A 25,625-nucleotide genomic window follows, 5' to 3' on the forward strand; every position below is an offset into this window, starting at 1 on the left:
AATAAATAAATATCTTAAAAATAATACATGATATCAACTTAAACTCTCATGTGGCCAAAATTAAGTAACTCCAGCTTTCAACTTTTGATGCTCCATTCTCCAGTTAAATCATTCTATCAATCCTAATGGAGTAAATAGGTCATTTAAATAAGAAATTTCATAGGACCCTTGTTTAGGTTTCAAAAAGAAACCATGGTTCAGAAAGAGAAAAAGAGGGGTGCCTGGGTGGCTCAGGTGGTTAAATGTCTGTCTTCGGCTCAGGTCATAGTCCCGGAGTTCCAAGATAGAGCCCTGTATAAGGCTCCCTGCTCTCCTTCTTCCCCTCACCCCACTCATGTGCAGTCTCTCTCTCTCAAATACATAAAATCCTGTTTAAAACTTTCCCACGTCATTTTAAGCCATTAAAAAAAGAAAGAAAAGTTAACACTCATATAACTGTCCCATCAAAACAATGGTTCTCCCATCTTTTAAGACCCCAAACGGGCTTCTCAATCAATAATGTGCCTAGGAAGATCTTCTCTCCTTCTGCCATGTGAGGACACAGCCAAAAATCTGTGATCTACAAGAAAGCCCTCATCTGACCACCCTGGCACCTTTATCTCAGAATTCCAGCCTTCCAAACAGTAAGCAATACATTTCTGCTGTTTATAAATTACCTATCACCTAATCCCCCTAGGTGAGGGGAATCAATTGATACAAACCAGTTACAAAATAAGTCATGGGGATGTAATACACAGAAAAGGGAATACAGTCAATAATACTGTAATGACTCTGTGTGGTGACAGACAGTAACTAGATCTATCGAGGTGATCGTTTCATAATGTATAAAAATAATGAGGGGTGCCTGGGTGGCTCAGGTCATGATCTCGGAGTCATGGGTTTTGCACTAAGCAGAGTCCACTAGAAATTACTTCCCTCTCCCTCTGCTCCTCCCTCGATCACGTGCTCTCTCTCTAAAATTTAAAAAAAAAAAAAAAGCTTAAAAAAATTTTTTTAAAAGATTTTATTTATTTATTTGACAGAAAGAGATCACAAGTAGGCAGAGAGGCAGGCAGAGAGAGAGGAAAGGAAGCAGGCTCCCTGACAAGCAGAGAGTCTGATGCGGGGCTCCATCCCAGGACCCTGGGATCATGACCTGAGCTGAAGGCAGAGGCTTTAACCCACCGAGCCACCCAGGTGCCCCTAAAAAAAACTTTTTAAAAAATACTGAATCACTATGTCATGCACCTGAAGCTAACATAATATTGTTTCAATTATAATTTAATTTTTAAACAAGTTTAAAAAAGAATGTACCTAAGGACTTTTTAAAAGATTATTTACATAAGAGAAACAATGAGCAAAAGAAAGAGTACATAAGCAGGGGCAGAGGGTGAGGGAGAAGCAGACTCTCCTACTGGAAAGGGATCCCAACACTGGGCTCATGGGGCTTGACCCCAGGACTGCAGGACCATAACCTGAACATAAGCCACCCAGGCACCCCTAAGCTTTTAAAATTAGCTTTCATAAAAACTTTAGAATAGTTTTTTTTAATTTTATTTTTTTATTTGAGAGAGAGAGAGTGTGTGAGAGTGGAAAGGTCAGAGGAAGAGCAGACTCCCCGCCGAGCAAGGAGCCCGATGCGGGACTCGATCCCAGGACTCCAGGATCAAGACCTGAGCTGAAGGCAGTTGCTCAACCAACTGAGCCACTCAGGCCCCCCAAAAACTTTAGAATAGTTTTATTTCCACTCACAGATCAACCCATAAGACAACCAGGAGAACACACAAAGTAATACTTTTCCCAACAGAATGTCAAGTGTGCTGACACTAAAAGCTTTTTATAGCAACAGTGTAAAAAAATGGCTACCATTAAGTACCTATTATGAACCCGGTGGTTTATATGTTACCACTAGTCCCTCACCACAATCTTTCAAATTATGCATTATTTTCCCAATTTTGCTGAACCTAACAGACATGAAATAACTTGTCAAAGGTCACAAAATTAGTACTACCTCATTTTGAAGCTGCTACTTTTCTATCAAACTACATCTTAGAATACCAATAGCAGGTAATCCCTAGAGCACACACATTTGTTCTTTCACTCACTCAACAAATGAGTGAAGCAAATTTAGCCCACCTAGAAGCATTAGTTGTGATCACGAATTCTTGAGATTCAGCTTAAGGGTCATGATCATTCATTGCCCTAACTTTCAATGATTTGTCTCTAAATCAGGTAAAGTGAACAGAAGTCAGCAGGTCACCCAAATAATTTCTATTGTACATTATGTCTTTCATTTTGAATTGACCACCATGTGTGAACTGGTCTTCTGATGAACATTTTGATAGCTTTTACAAAAAAGGAGGTCAGGGCGCCTGGGTGGCTCAGTGGGTTAAGCCGCTGCCTTCGGCTCAGGTCATGATCTCAGGGTCCTGGGATCAAGTCCCGCATCAGGCTCTCTGCTCAGCACGGAGCCTGCTTCCCTCTCTCTCTCTCTCTCTCTGCCTGCCTCTCCATCTGCTTGTGGTATCTCTCTGTCAAAATAAATAAATAAAATCTTTAAAAAAACCAAACAAACCAGGAGGTCAAATTGCCCTCCAATTCCACTGACATCATTTAGAAAGCTCTACTTATTACGTTCCATTTGGAACTACATGTCAATACAAAATTTGCATTTTCAGGTAGACTCAAAACTTCCTTTTAAATATATCAGACAAACAAAACCATACTATGTTTCCTTTTTTTTTTTTTTTGTACTGGTTGTCACAAAGCATAAAGTGACATGCCAATTCATTAACAGTAACTGTCACATTTTAGGGCCATTTAATTACCTTTCTTTCCCAAATGATTTCTAATCTCTTTTACAATTCTAGATACTAACTTGTATTTTTGAAAGGAGACAGATAACAAAGAGAAACTAATAAGGATGCTATGATTCCCTACTCCTTTACAGAACTCACCCAAAGATCCAGACATCTTTTTAAAAAAATTTTAATTATTTATTTGACAGAGAGAGAGATCACAAGTAGGCAGAGAGGCAGGCAGAGAGAGAGGAGGAAGCAGGCTCCCTGCTGAGCAGAGCCCAATGTGGGACTCGATCCCAGGACCCTGAGATCATGACCTGAGCCGAAGGCAGAAGCTTTAACCCACTGAGCCACTCAGGCACCCCCAAAGATCCAGACTTCTTACAGGTTCCAGCAATGCTTTCCCAAGAATAATATGTATTAGTATTCAATTTAGGTTCAACGTTATACAATAAGTGTTAGGTTCTCAAAAAACACTTAGAATCTGAGAACTTTCCAGAATTTTTTCCACGTGTCAAAGTTATGGAAACTTACAAAAGAAGACTACTGAAAATGCACCACATTACCAACAATGCACTCAAAACACAATTTGTTAACTTGACTGCTTCACAAAGTCATCATCAAGATCATCAGTGTGGATAAACTAAGGAAATATCTTGCCTGGAAACACATACATACATTGCATTCCCAAAATCTGCAATTGGGATGAAAAATAATCTCTTCAGTTTTTCTTCAGGACAACACTTACACTGTTTGCATATATTTTTTTAAGATTTTACATTTAGGCAATCTCTACACCCAACATGGGGCTTGAACTCACACCCCCAGATCAAGAGTAGCATGCTCTACTATGCCAGTGGCTACCTCTGTTTGGATAATACAATGACAAAGTTTTAAGTATGTAGGAAATAAACTGAGTATATCTGGAAGCTCAAGAATTGTATGAAACCATGAAATGATTTAGCACCTAAGAAAGTATAAGCGCATGCATCCCTAATGACCAGAACTACTTCACTTTAAAAGAAATTAAATGCAGCTTATGAATTTGTTAGCAACTTCATGTGTACTTAGAAACCCCTCTACTCGGGGCGCCTGGGTGGCTAAGTGGGTTAAGCCTCCGCCTTTGGCTGAGGTCATGATCCCAGGGTCCTGGGATCGAGCCCCGCATGGGGCTCTCTGCTCAGCTGGGAGCCTGCTTCCCCCCGCCTCTCTGCCTACTTGTGAGCTCTACCTGTCAAATAAATAAATAAAATCTTTAAAAAAAAAAAAAAAAGAAAAGAAACCCCTCTACTCATAAAAGTTTATTTCAAATTGCATTTGTACTTTTCACAAATTAGAATGACTCCCTCTACAAGAATTTGGGTTTTTAACGGATAAATTGGCATCAGATGTTCAACATAAAAATGCTACACGTCCAAAGGCAAATAAAAAGACCAGTTAAAAGAAGGTATAGCTGGTTAATTAAATTAGAAAAAAATTGAGTATTTAAAATGTACCAAGGTGGTTATAAATTTATACATATATAGATAAATAATACATGAACACTGTTATAAATAAGGCACGAGAAGGCGTGAAGGAAGGCCTCAGAGAAGGCCTCCAAGTTATCCTTGGTATCCACCACGCATATATAAATTTTTTGGTATCTACTTTCTAAATTCGAAATACACACACTATCCACACTAAGAGATATTTTGTTCAGAACCCACAGAATATTTGATAGGTACTCACCTGAATTAATGCATTACTGTCTTTAGAAAACGCTGAACTACCTGACAGCAAAAGAGGCTCGCTTTTCCCACAGCTCTCCTGGCTGATGAACGTGTCCGCATAGTTGGGCTGGGGGAAGATCACGTGACCCCCAGGTGAGTCCGCGGTGAGGGACACTTCGCGAGAATAGGTCCGCAGGAAAGCCCGCACCCCGTCCACGCCCACGAAATGCGAGGCCGGCACGCCCACCAGCCCGCGTCCTGAAGCCTGGAGCACGCGCGACGCATGCCAGCGCCTCAGCCTGAGCGCCAGCAGCACGATGACGAAGGCGAGGAAGACGCAGGAGACGGCCGCCACCGCCACCACCAGATAGAGCGTGAGGTCCGCATCGTCTGGGTCGGCGGGGGTCCCGATGCTGCCCAGGTCCGCCAGGACGTCGGGGATGCTGTCGGCCACGGCCACGGTGAGCGTGACGGTGGCCGACAGAGGGGGCTGCCCATGATCCTGCACCGCCACCACCAGGCTCTGCTTGAGCGCGTCTCTGTCCAGCAGGGCCCGCGCTGTGCGCACCTCGCCCGTGTGCAGCCCAACCGCGAAGAGCCCTGGCTCGCTGGCCTTGAGCAGGCGGTAGGACAGCCAGGCGTTCTGGCCAGAGTCTCTGTCCACTGCCACCACCTTGGTGACCAGGTACCCGGGCTCTGCAGCGCGGGGTGCCAACTCCACATCTGTTGAGCCATCGGTGGGGAGGGTGGGATACAGAATCTCTGGCACGTTGTCGTTTTGGTCCAGCACCAACAGGCTCAGAGATACGTTGCTGCTGAGCCGAGGGTCACTGCTGTCATGCGCCATCACTTGTAGATGCAAGTCTTGGAATCGTTCATAGTCGAAGGAACACAGGGCATATAGAATGCCAGTGTCAGAGTTGATGGAGATGTAGGAGGATATGGGTGTTCCGAGAAGTGTGTCCTCCACCAGTGAGTAAGTGAGTGACCTGGGCGTTCTTTCCATAGTCGGGAGTCATAGATAGTCACAGACACTATGCAGGCTCCTCTAGGGTTGTTCTTCATGATATAGGCAGTGTAGAAAGCATCAGAGTTGTCATTGGTGTCTGCTACTTTCAGTGAGATGTGAGTTTCTGTGGACAGGGACAGACTTCCTGTGTCACTGGCCGTCATGGTGATGATGTAGCTAGGAACCTGTTCTGGATCTAGGAGTGTGTCTGTCACTAAACTGTAGTAATTTCCATAAGACTTTTCTCATTTAAATGGCATATTCTCTCAGATGAAACAGATCACTTGTCCATTTTCCCCAGATTCTTCATCATTTACATTTAAAAGGACAATTAGTGTCCCTCTGGGAGAGTTTTCCAAAATAGAGCTGGAGAGAGAGGTGACAACTACTTCAGGGGCGTTATCATTCACATCCAATACTGTGATCAAGACTCTGGCTTGTGCAGAATATCCTGCATTATCCACAGCTTGCACTTCCATCTCACAGAATCCTCAATTCCTTGTGGTTCAGCTCCCCTATTGTTGAAATCGTCCCTAAATTAGCATCTAGTTTGAAAACTTGCGCTGCCTTCTTGTCCACATAACAGAAGGAATACATCACTTCAGCATTGGCTCCTTCATCAGGGTCATCAGCATTGGCTCCTTCATCATGGTCCTCCATCATGGTGCTTACACAAAGCAGCTTAGTGCCTATGACGCATTCTCTGGAACACTCATGTGGTTCAGACTGTGCAAATACTGGTACTTTGTCATTCACATCAACTACCATGAAACGGATGCGCACAGTGCCTGTGCGGATTGGGTCACCCCCACCAGAGGCGATGAGAACAAGGTAATGAATAGCCTTCTGCTCCCGGTCCAAGGCATGCTCCAAAACCAATTCTGGGTATGTGTTACTATCTGCTCCACTTTGCACGTCCAGAAAGATGTCAGTATTACTACTGAGTCAGTAGCTCTGGAGACAGTTCTTCCCGATATCCAGATCCCAAGCATGGGGAAGAGGGAACCGCAACCCAGTGGCTGCGTTTTCACTCAGTTTTATTTCTAATTCATCTTCCCAGAAATAGGGGACATTACTGTTAATGTCTCTCACTTCTACCACAACCCCGTATATTTTTACTTTATCCTCCAGCAAAACCTCCAGATTTAATTGACACTTTAAGACCCCCAAGCAGAGTTCTTCCCAGTCTACCCTGCCTGCGAAGATAAGGCTGCCGCTTCGAAGGTTTGGAGTGAAAACTTGAGTTGTACCTCTGGAGGCTATACCGACTCCGCACTCCTCTAGTTCCTGGGGCTCCAACCCCAGGTCCTTGGCGATGTTTCCCATCCTAGAGCCTTTCTCCAGCTCCTCAGGAAGTGAATAGTGAATTTGGGCACACCCAGTTTCCCATAGATTCCCCAGGAGAACTCCCAGCAGGACAAGCCATTTTCAGTCCTGATGCAGCCGCTCAGAAATCATTATCGCTTTCCTGGAGGTTATTAGTTCCAATTTGTCCCTAGACCACCCAAGTCAGGACCAGTTTTTCCCATCTTCAGAATCCAACATTTTCTTCATAGTCCCAGAGATGATTAGTTTCTATCTGGGCTTTGTGCTACAGGTGCCTGCAGGGCAATCAGGAGGCAAGCAGGATCTCTGTTTTTCTCTCCCAGATTGGTGAACAGTGGTGCTCAGAGTCCTAACCAATTACTGCACAATCTTCAACTCCAGGAAGGATCTTTGGTTTTTGTACCTCAAATAGCTCCACCTACTGTTCCTCAAGTAGGGATGTAAGTGGAGCCAACTAAAAAATTACAGTCCTCCTTTTACTAGGAATTTCAGTCAACTTCTTTGTAGTTCTCTAAAATTTTTCATATAGAGCTGCTTTCTTGAGATTATTTTCTGTAGTTGTATTGTTTTTCCAATAACCTTTCAAATGAATTTGAAGTTTCTATACAAAGTAATTTTAACCGTATAACTTTAGTGCACCTAGTTTGATATCACCACTCCCAAAAAACACCTATTATGGGACATCTTCCTAGGTGTTTCCTGTTTTGAGAAATCATAGAATAAATTAAACTTTCTCACTCGGCTGTGATAAGGGGCAGATTTTTACAGGTATTAAATATACTTAGAGAAGCCATTTTAAAAGGTTGCCAATATTTAATATTTAGAAATAAAAATTACACAATATGGAGACCTAAAAATAGGAAATGCAATTGTATATATTATCAGAAGCACATGGACAAGAAGTCGAGTGAATAAGACACATTAACATTTTTAGGACAGAATGGAAGCATTTCAACTTGCATTTACTGGAAGTAAGAGTAGTACTTTACAATGTACTAACACATTTTATTTCAAAACCATGTTTGAGAAAATTAGCAATCCAAATAGTAAAAACTTACCTTTTTCTGAGTAACAATCCCAATTCCATTTACTGAAAATGACTGGTAATACATTTGAAAGCCCGTCAAAATTAAGGGAAAAAATCCCACTATTCTGCTTTCATGAATGTAAATGTTTGGATTCTGAGGATAAGCATATTTGGCAGGCCTACCACAACATATCTTTAAAGCTGGAAGGAAATCTACAGATAGTTCTGAGAAAATATTGGGAATAAAACTGGCCTATTCAGTGGGATTCAAAGAATCCTTAGCAAATGTAATGGACTGTTATTAAAATACTACTCTGTCCTTTAGGGAAAAAAAGCCTTTCATGATGCCTGGGTGGCTCAGTCAGTTAAGCCTCTGCTGTCTGTTAAGCATCTGCCTTCAAATCAGGTCATTATCCCAGAGTTCTGAGATGGAGGCCTGGGTCTGGCTCCCTGATCAACAGGGAGTCTGTTTCTACCTCTGCTTCTGCCTCTCCCTAGCTAGTGCTCTGTCTCTTGAATAAATAAAATCTTTAAAAGATTTTTTTAAACTTTTCTTATGCATTTTACTCACTTTGTAATTATGAAGAAAAAGGCTTATATACTCAAAATATTGATGTTCTGAGAAAGAGAAACACCCACAGAAAGAAAACATTTATGCTTTACTGTGACAAATGGATATTATGATGCTGTTGCCACAGAAATATTTCTGTGGCAATAGCATCATAATATCCATTTGTCACAGTAAAGGAGATAGAGCATGTAGGTGGATAAAGACCATCTCAGGTGAAATTGTCAAAGTATTTCAAAATACTTGAGGGCTAATAATGAAGTCACTGGCTAACACAGAAAGGAAAAGAAAATATTGAGAGTGGGTAAGCAAACAAAGTGATAGTAGATATGATCTGTTTAAGATTTTTTGCCAAAATATTATTTGAAAATTAAACCAAACCTGTTTATTGACACTCACGTGAGCAGAAGCATCAGTGTAAGAGTTTAATTTGTTATTCTCTTCAGTGGCACTTATTACAAACGAAGCATCAGTAGAGAGATCTTGTAAGGGTCCCATTTCTGACGTCATAGTGAGTAAATTAAGCCTTGCTTTCTGGGAATCCGAGGCAACGTACATATTGTAGGAATAAGGCAAAGTCCCTTCACTGTAGTTGGGAGGAACCATAGGTCCTGACTTGACACACAGACCAGGCTGAAGATAGCCCCAGGAGACAGAGCTGGAGGAGCTTCGCAGGCGCAGGGCAACCGCCAGAATCACCGCGAGGAGGAACAACACCGAAATCAAGGCCAAAGCCACCACCAGGTAAAACTGCAGCTCCGCCTGGGGGTCAGAGGACTCAGGGCGGTCGCTGACATCCGGCAGCACTTCCTGCAAGCTGTCGGCGAAAACTAAGAGCAGCGTGGCCGTGGCCGAGAGCGGCGGCTGTCCCCCATCCCGCACAGCGACCAGCAGGCGCTGGCGGGCCGCGTCCCGGTCGCCCAAAGCACGCGCCGTGCGCACCTCGCCCGTGCGCAGCCCCAGGCTGAAGAGTCCCGGCTCGCTGGCCTGCAGCACGTGGTACGACAGCCAGGCATTGTGTCCCGAGTCGGCGTCCACCGCCACCACCTTGGTGACCAGGTAGCCGGGCTGCGCGGCGCGTGGCACCGTGCCGAACAGCGCCGAGCCGTCGGGCCCCAGCGCCGGGTACAGCACCCGCGGCGCGTTGTCGTTGCGGTCGCCCACCAACACGCGCAGGCTCACGTTGGCGCAGAGTGCGGGCGAGCCCTGGTCGCGCGCCTGCAGGGTCAGCTCGAAGGCGCGCAGCTGCTCGTGGTCGAAGGCGCGCTGCGCGAACACCACCCCGCTCTGCGCGCTCACGGACACGTAGGACGCCAGCGCCCGTGGCTCCAGGTCGCTGGCGACGATGGAGTAGGAGACGCGACCGTTGGGCCCCACGTCCGGGTCGGAGGCGCGGACTTGGGTGATGGAGGTTCCAGGAGGGTTGTTCTCGGCAATGTGGACCAAATAGAAAGCCTGTTCGAAAATTGGTGCATTGTCGTTGACATCTGCGATGTGCAGAATGATACTAGAACTGGAGGAAAGAGGTGGCTTTCCCCTGTCTGTGGCTGTGATGGTGACATTGTATGAAGGAGTCTTCTCCCGGTCCAGAGACCCATCTGTTAAAAGCTTGTAGTAATTATTGGCAGAAGATTCAATTCTGAAAGGAACTTTTTCTTTTATGAGGCATGTGACTTCTCCATTTTCGCCTGAATCTTTGTCATGTGTTTTGAACAGAGCAATCACCATCCCGTGTTCTGCGTCCTCGGTTATGGAATTAGACACTGAAGTGAAAATAACCTCTGGGGCATTGTCATTCTCATCTAAAATTTCTATTATAATTTTACATTCAGTGGCCATGCCTCCACCATCCTTGGCTTCTATGCTCATGGTATAGCTACTACTGATTTCGAAGTCTATAGGACCTTTGGATTTAATTTCTCCATTTTGATGGTCTAGCATAAACATATTTCCAAAATCTCTTAGTGTTTTGAAGGAGTAGGTGATCTCCGCATTGATGCCCTCATCCTGATCAATGGCTGTCACCTTTAGCATAGAGGTGCCCAAGGGCAAGTTCTCTGGAAGGCTAACTTTGTACACATCCTGACTGAACACTGGGGGATTATCGTTGGCATCAGTGATCTCAATCCTGATTTGAATGGTGCCACTTCGGACTGGGTCACCCCCATCCAGTGCAGTCAGAACCAGAAGATGGGAGCTCTGGTGTTCCCGGTCCAGGGGCTTCTCCAAAATTAATTCTGGGGCATTCTTGCCTTCAGTCTTATCCTTCACCATCAGAGAGAAATACTCATTATAGCTGAGTTGGTAACTCTGGAGTGAATTAGGTCCTACATCTGCATCTATAGCAGATTCCAGACCAAACCGAGTTCCTAGAATTGCAAGTTCATTGATTTGTAAGACAATGCTATTTTGGGGGAAATACGGTGGATTATCATTTATATCTTCTATCCTCACTGTTATGTGAAAAACATTTAAAGGATTCTCTGCCACGATCTCTAGGGGCACCACACACAGGGTGCTTTGGGAACAGAGTGACTCCCTATCTATTCTGTCACTGACAAGTATGTTGCCATTCTCTGTGTTTATTGTAAAGTATTGCTTCTCTGCACTAACTCTCAGGTTGCGGTTCAGTAAATCCTGTACATGCAGCCCCAGGTCTTCAGCAAGATTCCCTACCACTGAGCCCCTGGCCATTTCTTCAGGAATAGAGTAGCGGATCTGCTCAGAGAGCCCCCCACAGAACAAAGGCAGCAGGAAGGGAAAGAGTACTTTCCGCTGCCTGGTAAGGCTCCTCTGCTTCGCCCTAGTTCCCATCCTTTCTTCGCGGCTACAGCTTCAGCTGTTATGAGAAGATGCTTTACAAATTGTGTTTTAAATATTTACTGCTAATGCGTAGAAAACTCAACGCTGTTTCAAGGTATCCCATTCCGTATTCCAGAATCATGTGCTGAGAAGAGTGCCCCTATCTGGGCTTTATCTCCTTTCAGAATTGCTTCCGTGATTGCGCAGAAAGTCACTTAGGTAGACGGTGGACGCCAGCTCTTCCAGCGAGCGCATTGGCCAACAGCGGCGCTCGGAGTCTACTTAGAAAACTGCAGTCGAAAGCCTTGCAAATAATGACATCAGCTATTCTGACAGATTTGTTGGACTGACGTATAGGGAATGAGGCAATAAACAAGTTTTGGATGTGTCTGTTTTCTAGTGTTTACTACCAAAGGAAGTTCTTTAAAGATCTGATTCCACAGAAGAGTCATTAACCCAGTATGAGAAAAGTTTATCTTTTTCTAATGAGAGGCAGTGCACCTACTGAAGGAACAAAGCAAACTTCTCTCCAGACTTAGAACAAAGACCACATGGTAAAGTAGCCTCACCAAGTGATAGGGGGAAAATTTTACAGCCATGAAATAATAGCCAGTATTATCTTCAATCTTATGTGCAGATAACTTTCCTTCTCCTTTTTTCCAGAGCAATGGGCGGGGGTGGGGGTAGGGGGGGGCTCAGATTCATACTCAGGATAAAGATGACCAATGGCATATAGTCTTCCTTGCTACTTATGAAAAAGAATTATGGGATACCTGGTGGCTCAGTCAGTTAAGCAGCTGCCTTTGGCTTAGGCCCCATCCCAGGGTCTTGGGAACTAGTCCCACATCGGGCTCCTAGCTCAGTGGGGGAGCCTGTTTCTCCCTATGACTGCCACTTCCCTTGTTTGTGTGCGCGTGCTCTCTCTGACATAAAATCTTTTTAAAAAAGATCTGTTCTCAGTCTTTTGTCTAAGATCAAGTAAAATCTCTTAAAGATATTTATGAAATTTATAAAAGATTTATGAAAAGGATTATAACTATTGTACACTTTCACCACAAACAATACCCTAGTAGGTTACCATAGGAATTTATTGACATGCAAAAATGTGAGGGTGTTTTATTTTTATCCTTCTCTCTCTTTTTAAAAGGTTTTATTTATTTGACAGACACAGAGAGAAGTAACACAAGCAAGGGGAGTGGGAGAGGGAAAAGCAGGCTTCCTGCTGAACAGAGAGTTGGATGTGGGGCTCAATCCCAGGACCCTGGGATCATGACCTTGAGCAGAAGGCAGATGCTTAACAACTGAGCCACCCAGGTGCCCCTATCCTTCTCTTTAACTGGACCACATGTTGTACCATAACAGAACTTTATCACTACCTCTGAGTCAAAAATAACTACCTGAACCTCAAGTTTTAGAGCTAATCTTTCAGGGTGCCTGAAAGATTGTTAAAGCCTCTGCCTTCAGTTAAAGCCTCTGCCTTCAGCTCAGGTCATGATCCCAGGGTCTGGGATGGAGCACCACATCAGGCTCTCTGCTCAGGAGGGAGCCTGCTTTCCCGCACATCCCACCCCCCACCCCGCCTACTTGCGATCTCTGTCTGTCAAAGGATAAATAAATAAAGTCTTTTTTTTTAGTTAATTTTTCATTTTTTTTCTCCAATATTTTGGTTGCCAGCTAAGTGTTCAGACGATGTTTTAAATATATATATATATCTAATATATATATTACATAATATATACATTATGATATATAAGATATAAATAAATACATACAAATATATATGGAACAACCTCCTTCTCCCAGCAATACCTCATATCCTTTTTATTCATATAATTTCAATTCAAGTAAAATGCATTTTTTTTTGTTTGGAATTCCATAAGCATAAAATTTATCCCTACATGGTCAAGACACTCTGAAATTTTTCTTGACATCGGGACAAATTTAGGCACCTGTTGCAGGACTTCCCTTTCCTACAGTTGAAATTCTTTTTGCCCAAACATCAGGCACTCAATTATAGCTAAATATATTAAGGTCAGTACCTAAACGAGAGAGAAAAATTTGAAGGGAAACTGAATATGTAAACAATCTGGGCCAAACATTTCAAAGAGGTATGAAGAGTGCTAAGCTGAACTGATTATGGAGATGATTCCTGTGATCAAATATCCTCAAAAAGTCTCCTTTCCTCACTTGACTTTCTTTGACATTGTTTCAGATAACATAGAGGTCATTAGGTAACTACCAGGGCTTTAATAACAAGTTGGTTCTGAATATAAGGATTGAATATACTTACATATGATATGAAATGAATTTTCAAGGGAAATAAAGGAATCCATGGCTCATGGGCATATTGAAAAAAAAAAACCGCAACAACAAAAAAAAGGAAATACCAAATAGTAATACCAGCTAAATCAGTCTCATAAGGTCCTGCATCTCTTATATTTACAAACTGGTCCACATCAGTAAATCTGAAAAATGTAAGCATGTTTAGCCAATTTGTAAGTAACTTTGAGAAGCACTGGATCAAAATTATTTCTGCAGATGAAATGACCACATCAAAAAATCTTGAACACACACACACTAAAGTGCCAGTAAAAGAATAAAAGGAAATAATACCCATTCAACAATTCAACTACTCAGAACAATCAAATGACTCCACTGTAGAAACAGATAAGAGGTCTAGAACTTGAGAGGGAAAAAAGTGTACATTTCCTCTCCCAAGAGATTCTAGGAGTAAAAAGGCAGTCAATATATCTGTTTTGGTAGTAAAAATAAAAAAGGGAAACTTAAAATAATTAACATAATTTAAACATATCACCACCCATCAAAGACCAAAATAGAATTGTTTCATGCTTAGAGAAAAGCTTACATTTGTAAACTCCTACATGTGTGTGTATATGTGTGTATAGATAAGGAAAAGAGCTACAGAGTGTATCCCACTGAACCAAGAGGGTCAAATTTGAACATTAGAAATAAAGCAAATAATGGTAGAATATAATTATAAATTAGGGGAGGCAATGTGACGTTGTAATAGAGAAATAAAAACTGTGAATCATAATTTGAATCCTAACCAGTTTACATTGATAGTCACAGACACTGATGATAGAAAAATATTACTAAAATTTAACTTATTATAAAGCAAGCCATAATAGCTGAACTAGACCTTTAGAATCAAAAGAGAATATGCCAGGGGGGAGAGAAAAAAAAACTTTCTTGAAAAATGATGTTAATTTGTTGAAAGATAAAGTACAGGAACTTACATGTATTGCTCTAAATATATACACAATGAATATGTGCCCCTCCAAAAAAGTATTGATTTTGGTTTTTGGTTTTGTTTTGAAAAAGCCATTTTAAAGACTTGTGCAGAGATACTAGCAACTCGGAGGCAGGTAATAAATCTCACCTGATTGTTCGTGGAGTCAAGATTGCCTAAACCAGCAGCTGAATCTTCAGTTATCAACAGTGGCTCGCTTTTCCCACAGCTCTCCTGGCTGATGAGCGTGTCCGCATAGTTGGGCTGGGGGAAGATCAGGTGACTCTTGCGCGAGTCCGCGGTGAGGGACACCTCGTGCGAATAGGTCCGCAGGAAAGCCCGCACCCCGTCCACGCCCACGAAGTGCGAGGCCGGCACGCCCACCAGCCCGCCTCCTGAAGCCTGGAGCACACGCGACGCGTGCCAGCGCCTCAGCCTGAGCGCCAGCAGCACGATGACGAAGGCGAGGAAGACGCAGGAGACGGCCGCCACCGCCACCACCAGATAGAGCGTGAGGTCCGCATCGTCTGGGTCGGCGGGGGTCCCGATGCTGCCCAGGTCCGCCAGGACGTCCGGGATGCTGTCGGCCACGGCCACGGTGAGCGTGACAGTGGCCGACAGAGGGGGCTGCCCGTGATCCTGCACCGCCACCACCAGGCTCTGCTTGAGCGCGTCTCTGTCCAGCAGGGCCCGCGCTGTGCGCACCTCGCCCGTGTGCAGCCCAACCGCGAAGAGCCCTGGCTCGCTGGCCTTGAGCAGGCGGTAGGACAGCCAGGCGTTCTGGCCAGAGTCTCTGTCCACTGCCACCACCTTGGTGACCAGGTAGCCAGGCTCTGCGGAGCGAGGAGCCAGCTCCACGCCTGTGGAACCATCAGTGGGGAGAGTGGGGTATAGGATTTCAGGGGCATTGTCATTTTGGTCCAGAACAAATATGTTAACAGACACATTGCTGCTGAGTGGTGGCTTTCCACTGTCCTGCGCTGTCACCCACAGTTGCAGGTCACGGAACTGTTCATAGTCAAAGGAGCGCAGTGCATATAAGGTGCCAGTGTTGGAGTTGATGGAGATGTAGGTGGATAAAGGTGCTCCCTGGAGGGTATCTTCCACCAAGGAATAAGTGATCTGGGAGTTCTCACTGCTGTCCAGATCCACTGCCATCACTGAGAAGAAGGAGGCTCCTCTGGCATTGTTTTCAGGAATGTAGATGGAATAAGATGAGTCAGCAAATGTGGGCGGGTTATCATTGTCATCTGCTATGTTTAGTGAAATATGAGTTTCTGTAGACAAGGGTGGAAATCCCTGATCTGTGGCTATCAGGGTTATATTATAGCTGTGGACCTGCTCCCTGTCCAGCATTCTGGTTGTTATCAACTTGTAATAATTTCCGTAAGTCTTTTCCAATTTAAAAGGCAGACTGTTAGGAACAAAACATGAAACTCGACCATTTTCTCCAGAATCTTGATCTTGCACATTTAGAAGAGCAATAACCGTACCTGGAGGAGAGTTTTCCAGAACTGAATTAGTGGAAGATGTGATAGTTATTTCTGGAGCATTATCATTCACATCCACAACAGTGATCAATATCTTAGCAGTAGTGGAGAGACCACCACCATCTTGGGCTTGAATATCCATCTCATAGAATCTATGTTTCTCAAAATCCAGAGACCCTCGTATTAAGACTTCTCCAGTTTGAGAATCCAATTGGAATATTTCAGAAGTTTTGCTTTCTGTATTCTGGAATGAATAGACCACTTCCCCATTGATTCCCTCATCAGGATCAGTTGCATTTACTATGAGCACCCAAGTTCCAGACCTGAGATTCTCAGGAATACTCACTCGATATACAGACTGTGTAAACTTTGGTACATGGTCATTTACGTCGAGGACCACCACACGAATGGCAACAGCACCCTGGTGGATGGGATCTCCTCCATCAAAGGCTGTGAGGAGGAGGTGGTGAGCAGACTCTTTCTCTCGGTCCAGACTCCCCTCCAGCACTAGTTCAGGATTCTTGGTCCCATCCGTTCCGCCTCTCATTTGTAATGAAAAGTAACTATTAGGATTGAGCTCATAGCGCTGGAGGGAGTTCATTCCCACATCTGGATCCCTAGCGCTAGGAAGGGGAAATCTGGATCCCGGAGTTGAGTGCTCACTGACTTTTATCTCTATTTCCGCCTCCTGGAAGCTGGGAGCATTATCATTAACATCCATTATTTCCACCTCCACTCCGTAAATCTTCAGGGTATCTTCCACAAGTATCTCTATATTTAAAAAACAGGATGACAGTGTCTCACAGAGCTCCTCCCGGTCTAACCTACCTGCGGTGATCAAGCTGCCACTTCTCAGATTCAGAGCGAAAAGCTGCATCCTATCTCTGGAGATGATGCGGACTCCACGCTCCAACAGCTCCCAGGGTTCCAGCTCCAGGTCCTTGGAAATATTGCCCACGAAGAAGCCTTTGTCTGTCTCTTCGGGCACCGAGTATTGGATATGTCCTGCCCCAGACTCCTGTAGCGTCCTCAGGAAAAGGTGTAGGAGGACCAGCCCGCTGCGGTCCAGGCGCAGTGGCGGATTCCCCATAGCAGTAAGCTGAGCCTATATTCCCTGATTTCTTGAACTGTTTTGTTCTGAATCAGATTATGTATCTACGAAGTTCCGGAATGACTGCATCCAAAATATATTAGGGAGCGAACTATTTAAGTTTCCAGCATCAGAATCTGTGAGTATCCGTATTACTCGGCTTTGTGTTGTAGAGATGGGGGAGGGAGGGACTGCCGCTTGCAGCTTCCCATTCCCCGATTGGTGAAGAGCGGCGCCTAGAGCCGAATCTTATTATTGCAAGGAGTAAGAAACCCAACTGATGTGTTTTTTTCCAGACGTTATTACACACTTCAAGAATTACACATATTTATAACACTGAAAATTGCACACAATATAGAATTGTATAATGTGATATTAAAGGTTTATCAAGATCACTTAATAAAAGGACTATTAAAAGGGCTTGTTTAATTAAAAAAATATTTTCAAATACTACTGGAACTGAAAACTTGCAGGTTAGATTTGCTTCCTATTGATTTTTACTGACTGAAGGGAATAGCATTTGTGGATGTGGAACTAGCATGGATAGAAAAACTATGAGCTCATGACTATAATTCCCACCAATATTTCTTTATTGAATAACATAAAGATGAAACATTTGAGAAAATTTGGATGGGAATAAGGTTATTATTTAAAATACCAGGACATAGAACTAAAATTGTGTTCCATATTCTTAGGTCAAGAAGCATTCTATTTTGGGGCTCCTGGATGGCTCAGTGGGTTAAACCTCTGCCTTCAGTTCAGGTCATGAACCCAGGGTCCTGGGATGGAAGCCTGCTTCCCCATCTCTCTGCCTACTTGTGATCTCTCTCTCTGTCAAATAAATAAAATCGTTTTTTAAAAAAAAAGAATTATTCTATTTCATGAAAAATTTGCCAGAGATTTCTATATATTTTTTACTTTAAATTTCATAACAGAAGGGCTGCAGCATTGTAAACTTCAATCTAAACTGTTATATCATTAGGTTTGACCTAGGTTTACTTTAAGGAACTTTATCAAGAGATCGACTCTAGAATCATTATTTTTATATATTTATTTTTAAGTAAGCTCTATGCCGAAGTGGGGCTTGACTCATAACCCTGAGATCAACAGTCACATGCTCCATCAACTGATCCACCCAGGCACCCCTGAATCTAGAAATCTTTAAACAATGCTATAGGGGTGCCTGGGTGGCTCAGTCCCCTACTGCACTAATGCTGTTAAGTGTCTGCCTTCCCCTCTGGTCTCCAGCTGGGGGTCCTGGGATGGAGCCCCCGAATCTGCACTCCCTCCTCAGCAGGAAGTCTGCTTCTCCCTCTGCTCCCCCCCATGCACTCTCACTCTCTCACTAGTGGCGTCTCTCTCTAATAAATAAAATATTTAAAAAATACCAATACTACATTGGAATATTTTGGCATATTATAATATAAAAAGCATTATTTTAAATACTTACCTGTTCAAAAGTCGTCTTATCCGCTTCAACGTTAGGTATTAAAATGCTAGCCAACAGCCCTGCAGGGCTATCTTTGTTAAGAGTATCTTGTGTGGCTGGAAAATGATCAGCAGATGTGAGAAATTTAAATTCTGGATTAGTCTGATCCCCTGGCACACATAAATTATAGGCATAGGGCAATGTTCCCTCACTGTAGTTGGGAATGATCTCAGGGCCAGAGTTGGAGCAGAGAGCAGACCCAAAGAAACCCCTTGCAGCGGGACTGGAGGAGCTTCGAAGGCGAAGGGCAATGGCCAGAGTCAATGCGAGAAGGAAGAGCACCGAGATCAAGGCCAAAGCCACCACCAGGTAAAACTGCAGCTCCGCCTGGGGGTCAGAAGGCTCCGGGTGGTCGCTGACATCCGGCAGCACCTCCTGCAAGCTGTCGGCGAAAACCAGGAGCAGCGTGGCCGTGGCCGAGAGCGGCGGCTGTCCCCCATCCCTCACAGCGACCAGCAGGCGCTGGCGGGCAGCGTCCCGGTCGCCCAAAGCACGCGCCGTGCGCACCTCGCCCGTGCGCAGCCCCAGGCTGAAGAGTCCCGGCTCGCTGGCCTGCAGCACGTGGTACGACAGCCAGGCATTGTGTCCCGAGTCGGCGTCCACCGCCACCACCTTGGTGACCAGGTAGCCAGGCTGCGCGGCGCGTGGCACCGTGTCGAACAGCGCCGAGCCGTCGGGCCCCAGCGCCGGGTACAGCACCCGCGGCGCGTTGTCGTTGCGGTCGCCCACCAACACGCGCAGGCTCACGTTGGCGCAGAGTGCGGGCGAGCCCTGGTCGCGCGCCTGCAGGGTCAGCTCGAAGGCGCGCAGCTGCTCGTGGTCAAAGGCGCGCTGCGCGAACACCACCCCGCTCTGCGCGCTCACGGACACGTAGGACGCCAGCGCCCGTGGCTCCAGGTCGCTGGCGACGATGGAGTAGGAGACGCGACCGTTGGGCCCCAGGTCGGGGTCGGAGGCGCTGACTTGGGCAATAGAGGCGCCTGGAGGATTGTTCTCTGCCACGTGGACCACGTAGGAGGCCTGGTGGAAAACCGGCGCGTTGTCGTTGACATCGGTAATGTGCAGAGTGATGGTAGTACTGGAAGAGAGAGGCGGCTTTCCCCTGTCAGTGGCTGTTATGGTGACATTGTATTCTGGAGTCTGTTCTCGGTCTAGGGCTCCATCTGTCACCAGCTTGTAGTAATTATTAGATGAAGAATGAATCTTAAATGGAGTATCTCTACTTAAACTACATGTAACTTCTCCATTTTCCTCAGAATCCTGGTCCTGTGTTTTGAAGAGAGCCACAACCATTCCTGGAAGGGAATCCTCCAAAATCTGATCAGAGAAAGAAGTAATGACTATTTCAGGGTTGTTGTCATTTTCGTCCAGAACTTCTACAATTACTTTACACCGCGTAGAGAGGGATCCTCGGTCCTTGGCTTCTACATCCATGGTATATCTTTCTACTTCTTCAAAATCCAAGGGTTGATGAGTTATAATGTCTCCTGTAGCAGAATCCAGAAAGAACACGTGCTGGGCTTTATTAGCTACACCAAGGAATGAGTACCTGATCTCAGCATTGAAGCCTTCATCTTGGTCAGTGGCGCTCACCTTCACCACCAAAGTGCCTGGGGGTACACCTTCAGGAAGACTGACCCTGTATATATCTTGGCTGAACACTGGGGGGTTATCATTGGCGTCTACCACCAGGATTTGGATTTGAGCCGTGCTGAATCTTGGTGGATCCCCACTGTCGAAGGCTGTCAGCACCAGATGATGAGAGCTTTGTGTTTCTCGGTCCAGGGTCTTCTTCAGTACTAATTCTGGATATTTGCTACCATCAGTACTGTCTTTCACCACCAAGGAGAAATACTCATTAGGACTTAACTGGTATTTGCTCAGTGAATTCATACTATTATCAGGATCTTCTGCAGACTCAAGAATTGCTCCAGTTCCCAGGGGAACAGATTCACTGATTTCTAAATTTATTTCATCCTTATGGAACTGAGGGGCATGGTCATTAATATCCTCAATAGCCACAATGATATGAAAAATATTTAGAGGATTTTCCACCACGGCTTCCACCTGCAACTCACATCTTCTTCTCTCTTTGCATATCTGCTCACGGTCTATTCGGTCGTTCACGAGTAAGTCCCCGCTCTCTGGGTCTACCCTGAAAAGCAGCTTCTCCGTGCTAACTCGCAGCTTCCGAGCCGACACGTCCAAGACGCTGAGCCCGAGATCCTTGGCGAGGTTCCCCACCACCGAGCCCTTGGCCAGTTCCTCGGGAATGGAGTAGCGGATCTGCTCGCAGAGCGCGGGGTAGAGCAAAGGTAGCAGAAAGGGAAACAGTACCTGCAGCCTGCCGGCTGGGCGCCTCTGAAAACAGCTCCCTCCCATCGCTCGCTCTGGTTCTCGCGGAGTCCCAGTCTCTCCAGCTGGAGAGAGTGCACGCTATCGCACTGGTAGCTTTCGGCCCTAGAACATACAGAGCCTCCAGTTTGGGAATCTTTGTGTACTGGAGAGAGTCTGCGCAGCACTTAACCCGGTGTGGAAGCGGGTTCTTTTTCTTTATGTTGTTGCCTGCACAGGAAAACCCAGGCTACAATCTTGAGGAATCCGGGGCGACTGCGCTTGCCCTGTACTGGCCGACAGCGGCGCCCAGAGGCTTTGTGTGGAACCGCAATCTAGTTTTTCGGTATTTCAGAAATCTTCTTATTTTTCATTTTTTAATTTTTAAAAATATTTTATTTTCAGTAATCTCTTCACCCGACGTGGGTGCATCCGAACCCACAACCCCAGGGTCAAAAGTTGCATGGTCTCCCGACTGAGCCAGCGAGGCGCCCCAGGAAATCTTTTTAAAATGTAAGGTGATAGCTAAAAATATTGAATCTTATTTCTGATTGATTTCATTTTCATCATGAAACATGTTTCACATGGTCAAAACTGCCATATGTTTTATATGTTAAAAATTTACATAAACTTTGAACAAGTAAAAGGATTTTTCAAAATTCAAAAACAAAAAGCACAGAGGAATATAGAGTGGAAAGTAGGTCTTCTATCTCATGGCTCATTGCTCTCCAATTCTTCCATCCAGAGGTAATCACTGTGGTTCCTTTTAAAAGTAATTATCCACAAAGGCAAGTACTGAAGATAAGCAAAAAACCTTTTTCATCTTCAATCCTAGCTTATATTTAGCTAGAAAGTATTAACCCATTCCCCATATTTAGGAACTAGAAGGCAGTCATTCCCTTACTCATTACAATCATCTAGAGTGTTCTGTACTGCGTTTAAATAATAGTATTTTAAAACACTTGGTTACAATAACTACCATGTCAAAAGACTTTGTTTTAAAAATCTGTATTTTTCAGGGGCGCCTGGGTGGCTCAGTCGGTTAAGCCGCTGCCTTCAGCTCAGGTCATGATCTCAGGGTCCTGGGATTGAGTCCCGCATCGGGCTCTCTGCTCAGCAGGGAGCCTGCTTCCTCCTCTCTCTCTGCCTGCCTCTCTGCCTACTTGTAATCTCTCTCTGTTGAATAAATAAATAAATAAATCTTTAAAAAAATAAAAATAAAAAAAATCTGTATTTTTCAGAACAATTATTTCAGATAGATGCATAATAATTTTGACTCCCAAAGTCAGAAATTTAAAATGTCTCTTTCCATGATTTAAGCTAATAACTATGACCCAAAAGGATGTGCTCTCCTTCCACAGACCTACTGTTCAACAACTGTTGAATGACATGAGAAAAGTCATGGTGTATAAGTATTTTGAGACACATTAGGGCATTCTTTGACTTTCCTCTACCATATTAGTCCAGAAGAATGTTAGTACCAAACCAAATACATCACCATTTTCACTAAAGTAAATGGGGTCATCAGTAACTCCACTGATCACTTGTTTAGAATAATTCTGTGACAGATAACTCTGTTGCACAATGGATGGCATATTGGACTTCTAGAATAATTTTGTGTATTTCTCTGCTTATTTCAGATCTCCCAAAGAAGCGATCTTTCTTTCTTGACTTAAGTTTATTGTGACTCTTAATTTCAAGTTTTCAGATATTCATGTGGGTCTCCGTCCTTCTACATTAAAGAGCCACTGAAATACTGTTGGCACACATCTTTTGCTTTTGCTTTCATTTAACCTTCTGTAGGTTCTATAGAATGCCTACCAGGCAAGGAAAGTCAAATTAAAATGCTATGTCTTCCACATAACAGTTTGAAATTAGAATCACAAGCAAAAAGGATGCTTCATTGTTACCAGTTATGATTACACTTGGAAAAATTTAAGCACATATTGTTATCAATTGTTAAGAAAATATTAATGAAAAATTCAAATTTCTCTAGGAAGCATATTCAACTGTGACTGTCACTACACGGTATAGTTTGAAAAATATAACCACAAAAGAACTGAGAAGTGGTGTTGCTCTTCTCCTTGGGAAGAACAACATTGAGAGGACTTGTTTTGGCATTGTTTACAGTGAAGCTAATGCGGAACTGCCTTGAAAACAAGAACTAGAGTTGCCTAAGGGGCCAGGTTTCAGCACGTGGCCAAGAGAAGTACAAATAAATTGAGAGACACTTCTGTATTGAAATACTCTCAAGAACTGTCATATTGTATTCAACAAATATGTAAAATAGAAGGTTCTCCAAGGCAAATCATAATAGCCTATGACCACAGGCCTTCATTGGGATTAGGTGAATACTGACCAGAAAGTAAAAATATACCAACCTCAATAACCACTAAGTTCTACTCCTCGTTATTTTAGCAAGAGATAAATATCATTAAACTGGATAAAAAAAGTGAAAAAATAAAGATCGGAAATTTCTATCATTATGCTAAAAATAATTATAATATGATATTATAATAATATATTATAATAATTATGCTAAACCTAAAAGTAATGCCAATTATAATTCTTTAAAGGAGAGTAAAACTAGAACTCACTGGAACCAAAGGGGTATCTTCTACAGGAAACTTCGAATCATCTAACAAAGACAAAGGATCCTTTTTCTCACAGCTCTCTTGACTGATGAGCGTGTCCGCATAGTTGGGCTGGGGGAAGATCAGGTGACTCTTGCGTGAGTCCGCGGTGAGGGACACCTCGTGCGAATAGGTCTGCAGGAAAGCCCGCACCCCGTCCACGCCCACGAAGTGCGAGGCCGGCACGCCCACCAGCCCGCCTCCTGAAGCCTGGAGCACGCGCGATGCGTGCCAGCGCCTCAGCCTGAGCGCCAGCAGCACGATGACAAAGGCAAGGAAGACGCAGGAGACTGCGGCCACCGCTACCACCAAGTACAGCGTGAGGCTTGAAGCTTGGGAGTCAAGGGGGACTTCCAGGCTGCCCAGGTCAGCCAATACATCTGGAATGCTATCTGCAATGGCTACAGTGAGTGTGACGGTGGCCGAGAGCGGGGGCTGCCCGTGGTCCTGGATGGTCACCACTAGACTCTGCTTGAGCGCGTCTCTGTCCAGCAGGGCCCGCGCTGTCCGCACCTCGCCCGTGTGCAGCCCCACTGCGAAGAGCCCTGGCTCGCTGGCCTTGAGCAGGCGGTAGGACAGCCAGGCGTTCTGGCCAGAGTCTCTGTCCACCGCTACCACCTTGGTGACCAGGTAGCCAGGCTCCGCAGAACGAGGGGCCAGTTCCACGCCTGTTGAGCCATCAGTGGGGAGGGTTGGGTACAGGATCTCTGGTGCATTGTCATTCTGGTCCAGCACGAATATACTCAGTGACACATTGCTGCTGAGTGGTGGGTCCCCACTGTCAGTGGCAATCACCTGAATCTGTAAATCACGAAACTGTTCATAGTCAAAGGATCGAAGTGCATACAGGACTCCTGTGTCAGAGTTTATGGAAATGTAGGAGGATAGAGGTGCTTCCTGGAAAGTGTCTTCAGCTAAGGAGTAAATAATCTGAGCATTCTCTTTGCTGTCTGGGTCTAGTGCAGTCACAGAGAAGATGGAGGCACCTCTAGGATTGTTCTCCAGGATATAGGTGAAGTAGGAGATGTGGGAAAAGGTGGGTGGGTTATCATTAATATCTGCCACTTGCAGGGTAAAGTGAGTTTCCGTTAACAGGGGTGGATTTCCCCCATCTGTGGCCGTCACTGTAATATTGTAAGAGGATACCTGTTCCCTGTCAAGGGTTCTGTGTGTCACCAGTCTATAATAACCATCGATGGATTTTTCCAATTTAAATGGTAGATTCTCTGATATGGAACAGGTGACCTGTCCATTCTGCCCAGAGTCTGGATCATGAACGTTTAAAAGGGCTATAACAGTTCCTAGAGGTGAGTCTTCCATCAGGGGACTAAACAGAGATGTTATGGTCACCTCTGGACTGTTGTCATTTACATCTTCTACTGTAATCAATACTTTTGCCATTGCAAGATATGCTCCTCCATCTTCTGCTTGTATTTCTAATTCATAGAAATCTGTTTCTTCATAATCTAGATTTTCTGATAATTTTATTTCCCCAGTATTTTTGTTTAGTTGGAATTTCAACAACTGCATGTCAGGTGATTTTCGGAATGAATATGTTACTTCTCCATTGGCTCCTTCATCCTTGTCTGTGGCAGTTACTGTCAGCAGCTGTGTGCCCACAGGCAAGTTCTCCAGAACACTCACTCGGTATTCTGGCAATGTGAAGACTGGCGCGTTGTCATTTGTATCGAAGACAGTCACACTGATAAGAACCGTACCAGATAGGAGGGGGTCACCCCCATCCCAGGCAGTGAGGACAAGGTGGTGCACTGCCTCTTCCTCCCTATCCAGGGCATGCTCCAGCACCAGCTCCGGGTATTTGACTCCATTGCCATGACTCTGAACCGCTAAGGAGAAGTGCTTATTGGAGCTAAGCTGGTAACTTTGGAGGGAGTTCACACCCACATCCGGATCAACCGCCTCCACAAGAGGAAATCGCATTCCTGTAGCCACGTTTTCATTAATTTTTACGTCTACATTTTCTGCTTGGAATTTTGGGGCATTATCGTTGATATCAGTTACTTCTATTTCTACCCCAAAAAGTTTCACCCTATCTTCTACAAGAATGTTAAAATTCACCAGACACCGCGCACTCTGAGCGCAGAGCTCCTCCCGGTC

The 25,625-nt window shown here is 44.6% G+C and overlaps 4 protein-coding genes across 4 annotated transcripts in view; all 4 read right to left on the minus strand.

The window, feature by feature from the left end:
• LOC101674285 (protocadherin gamma-A3) overlaps positions 1-25,625 on the minus strand; it is a 174,620-nt gene that overhangs the window by 72,360 nt on the left and 76,635 nt on the right. The gene's annotated exons all lie outside the window — the stretch shown is intronic.
• LOC106005041 (protocadherin gamma-B1-like) lies at positions 5,494-12,389 on the minus strand. The gene is made up of 2 exons (XM_045075370.1): positions 8,819-12,389; positions 5,494-7,523 (listed from the first exon to the last, which is right to left on the minus strand). Exons 1-2 carry the CDS (start codon positions 11,231-11,233, stop codon positions 7,464-7,466), a joined length of 2,475 nt encoding a protein of 824 aa, XP_044931305.1. The 5' UTR covers positions 11,234-12,389; the 3' UTR covers positions 5,494-7,463.
• On the minus strand, positions 12,846-18,144 carry PCDHGA11 (protocadherin gamma subfamily A, 11). The gene is given in 2 exon segments (XM_045075371.1): positions 12,846-14,609; positions 14,612-18,144. Coding segments are annotated over 2 exon segments (2,460 nt in total). The 5' UTR covers positions 17,052-18,144; the 3' UTR covers positions 12,846-14,589.
• On the minus strand, positions 18,490-21,911 carry LOC123386947 (protocadherin gamma-B7-like). The gene has a single exon (XM_013052399.2). It carries the CDS (start codon positions 20,920-20,922, stop codon positions 18,490-18,492), a length of 2,433 nt encoding a protein of 810 aa, XP_012907853.2. The 5' UTR covers positions 20,923-21,911.

Source organism: Mustela putorius, unplaced genomic scaffold (assembly GCF_011764305.1).
Source record: "Mustela putorius furo isolate JIRA1106 unplaced genomic scaffold, ASM1176430v1.1 tig00000145_pilon_pilon_pilon, whole genome shotgun sequence".
Lineage (NCBI taxonomy): Eukaryota > Metazoa > Chordata > Mammalia > Carnivora > Mustelidae > Mustela > Mustela putorius.

Coding starts and splice junctions, on each gene's coding strand:
- LOC106005041 (XM_045075370.1), bottom strand. CDS start 11,233: ATGGGAACTAGGGCGAAGCAGAGGAGCCTTACCAGGCAGCGGAAAGTA. Junction 7,524..8,818: donor ACACTGATGCTTCTGCTCAC/GTGAGTGTCAAT, acceptor TTCTCAAAACAG/GAAACACCTAGGAAGATGTC.
- LOC123386947 (XM_013052399.2), bottom strand. CDS start 20,922: ATGGGAGGGAGCTGTTTTCAGAGGCGCCCAGCCGGCAGGCTGCAGGTA.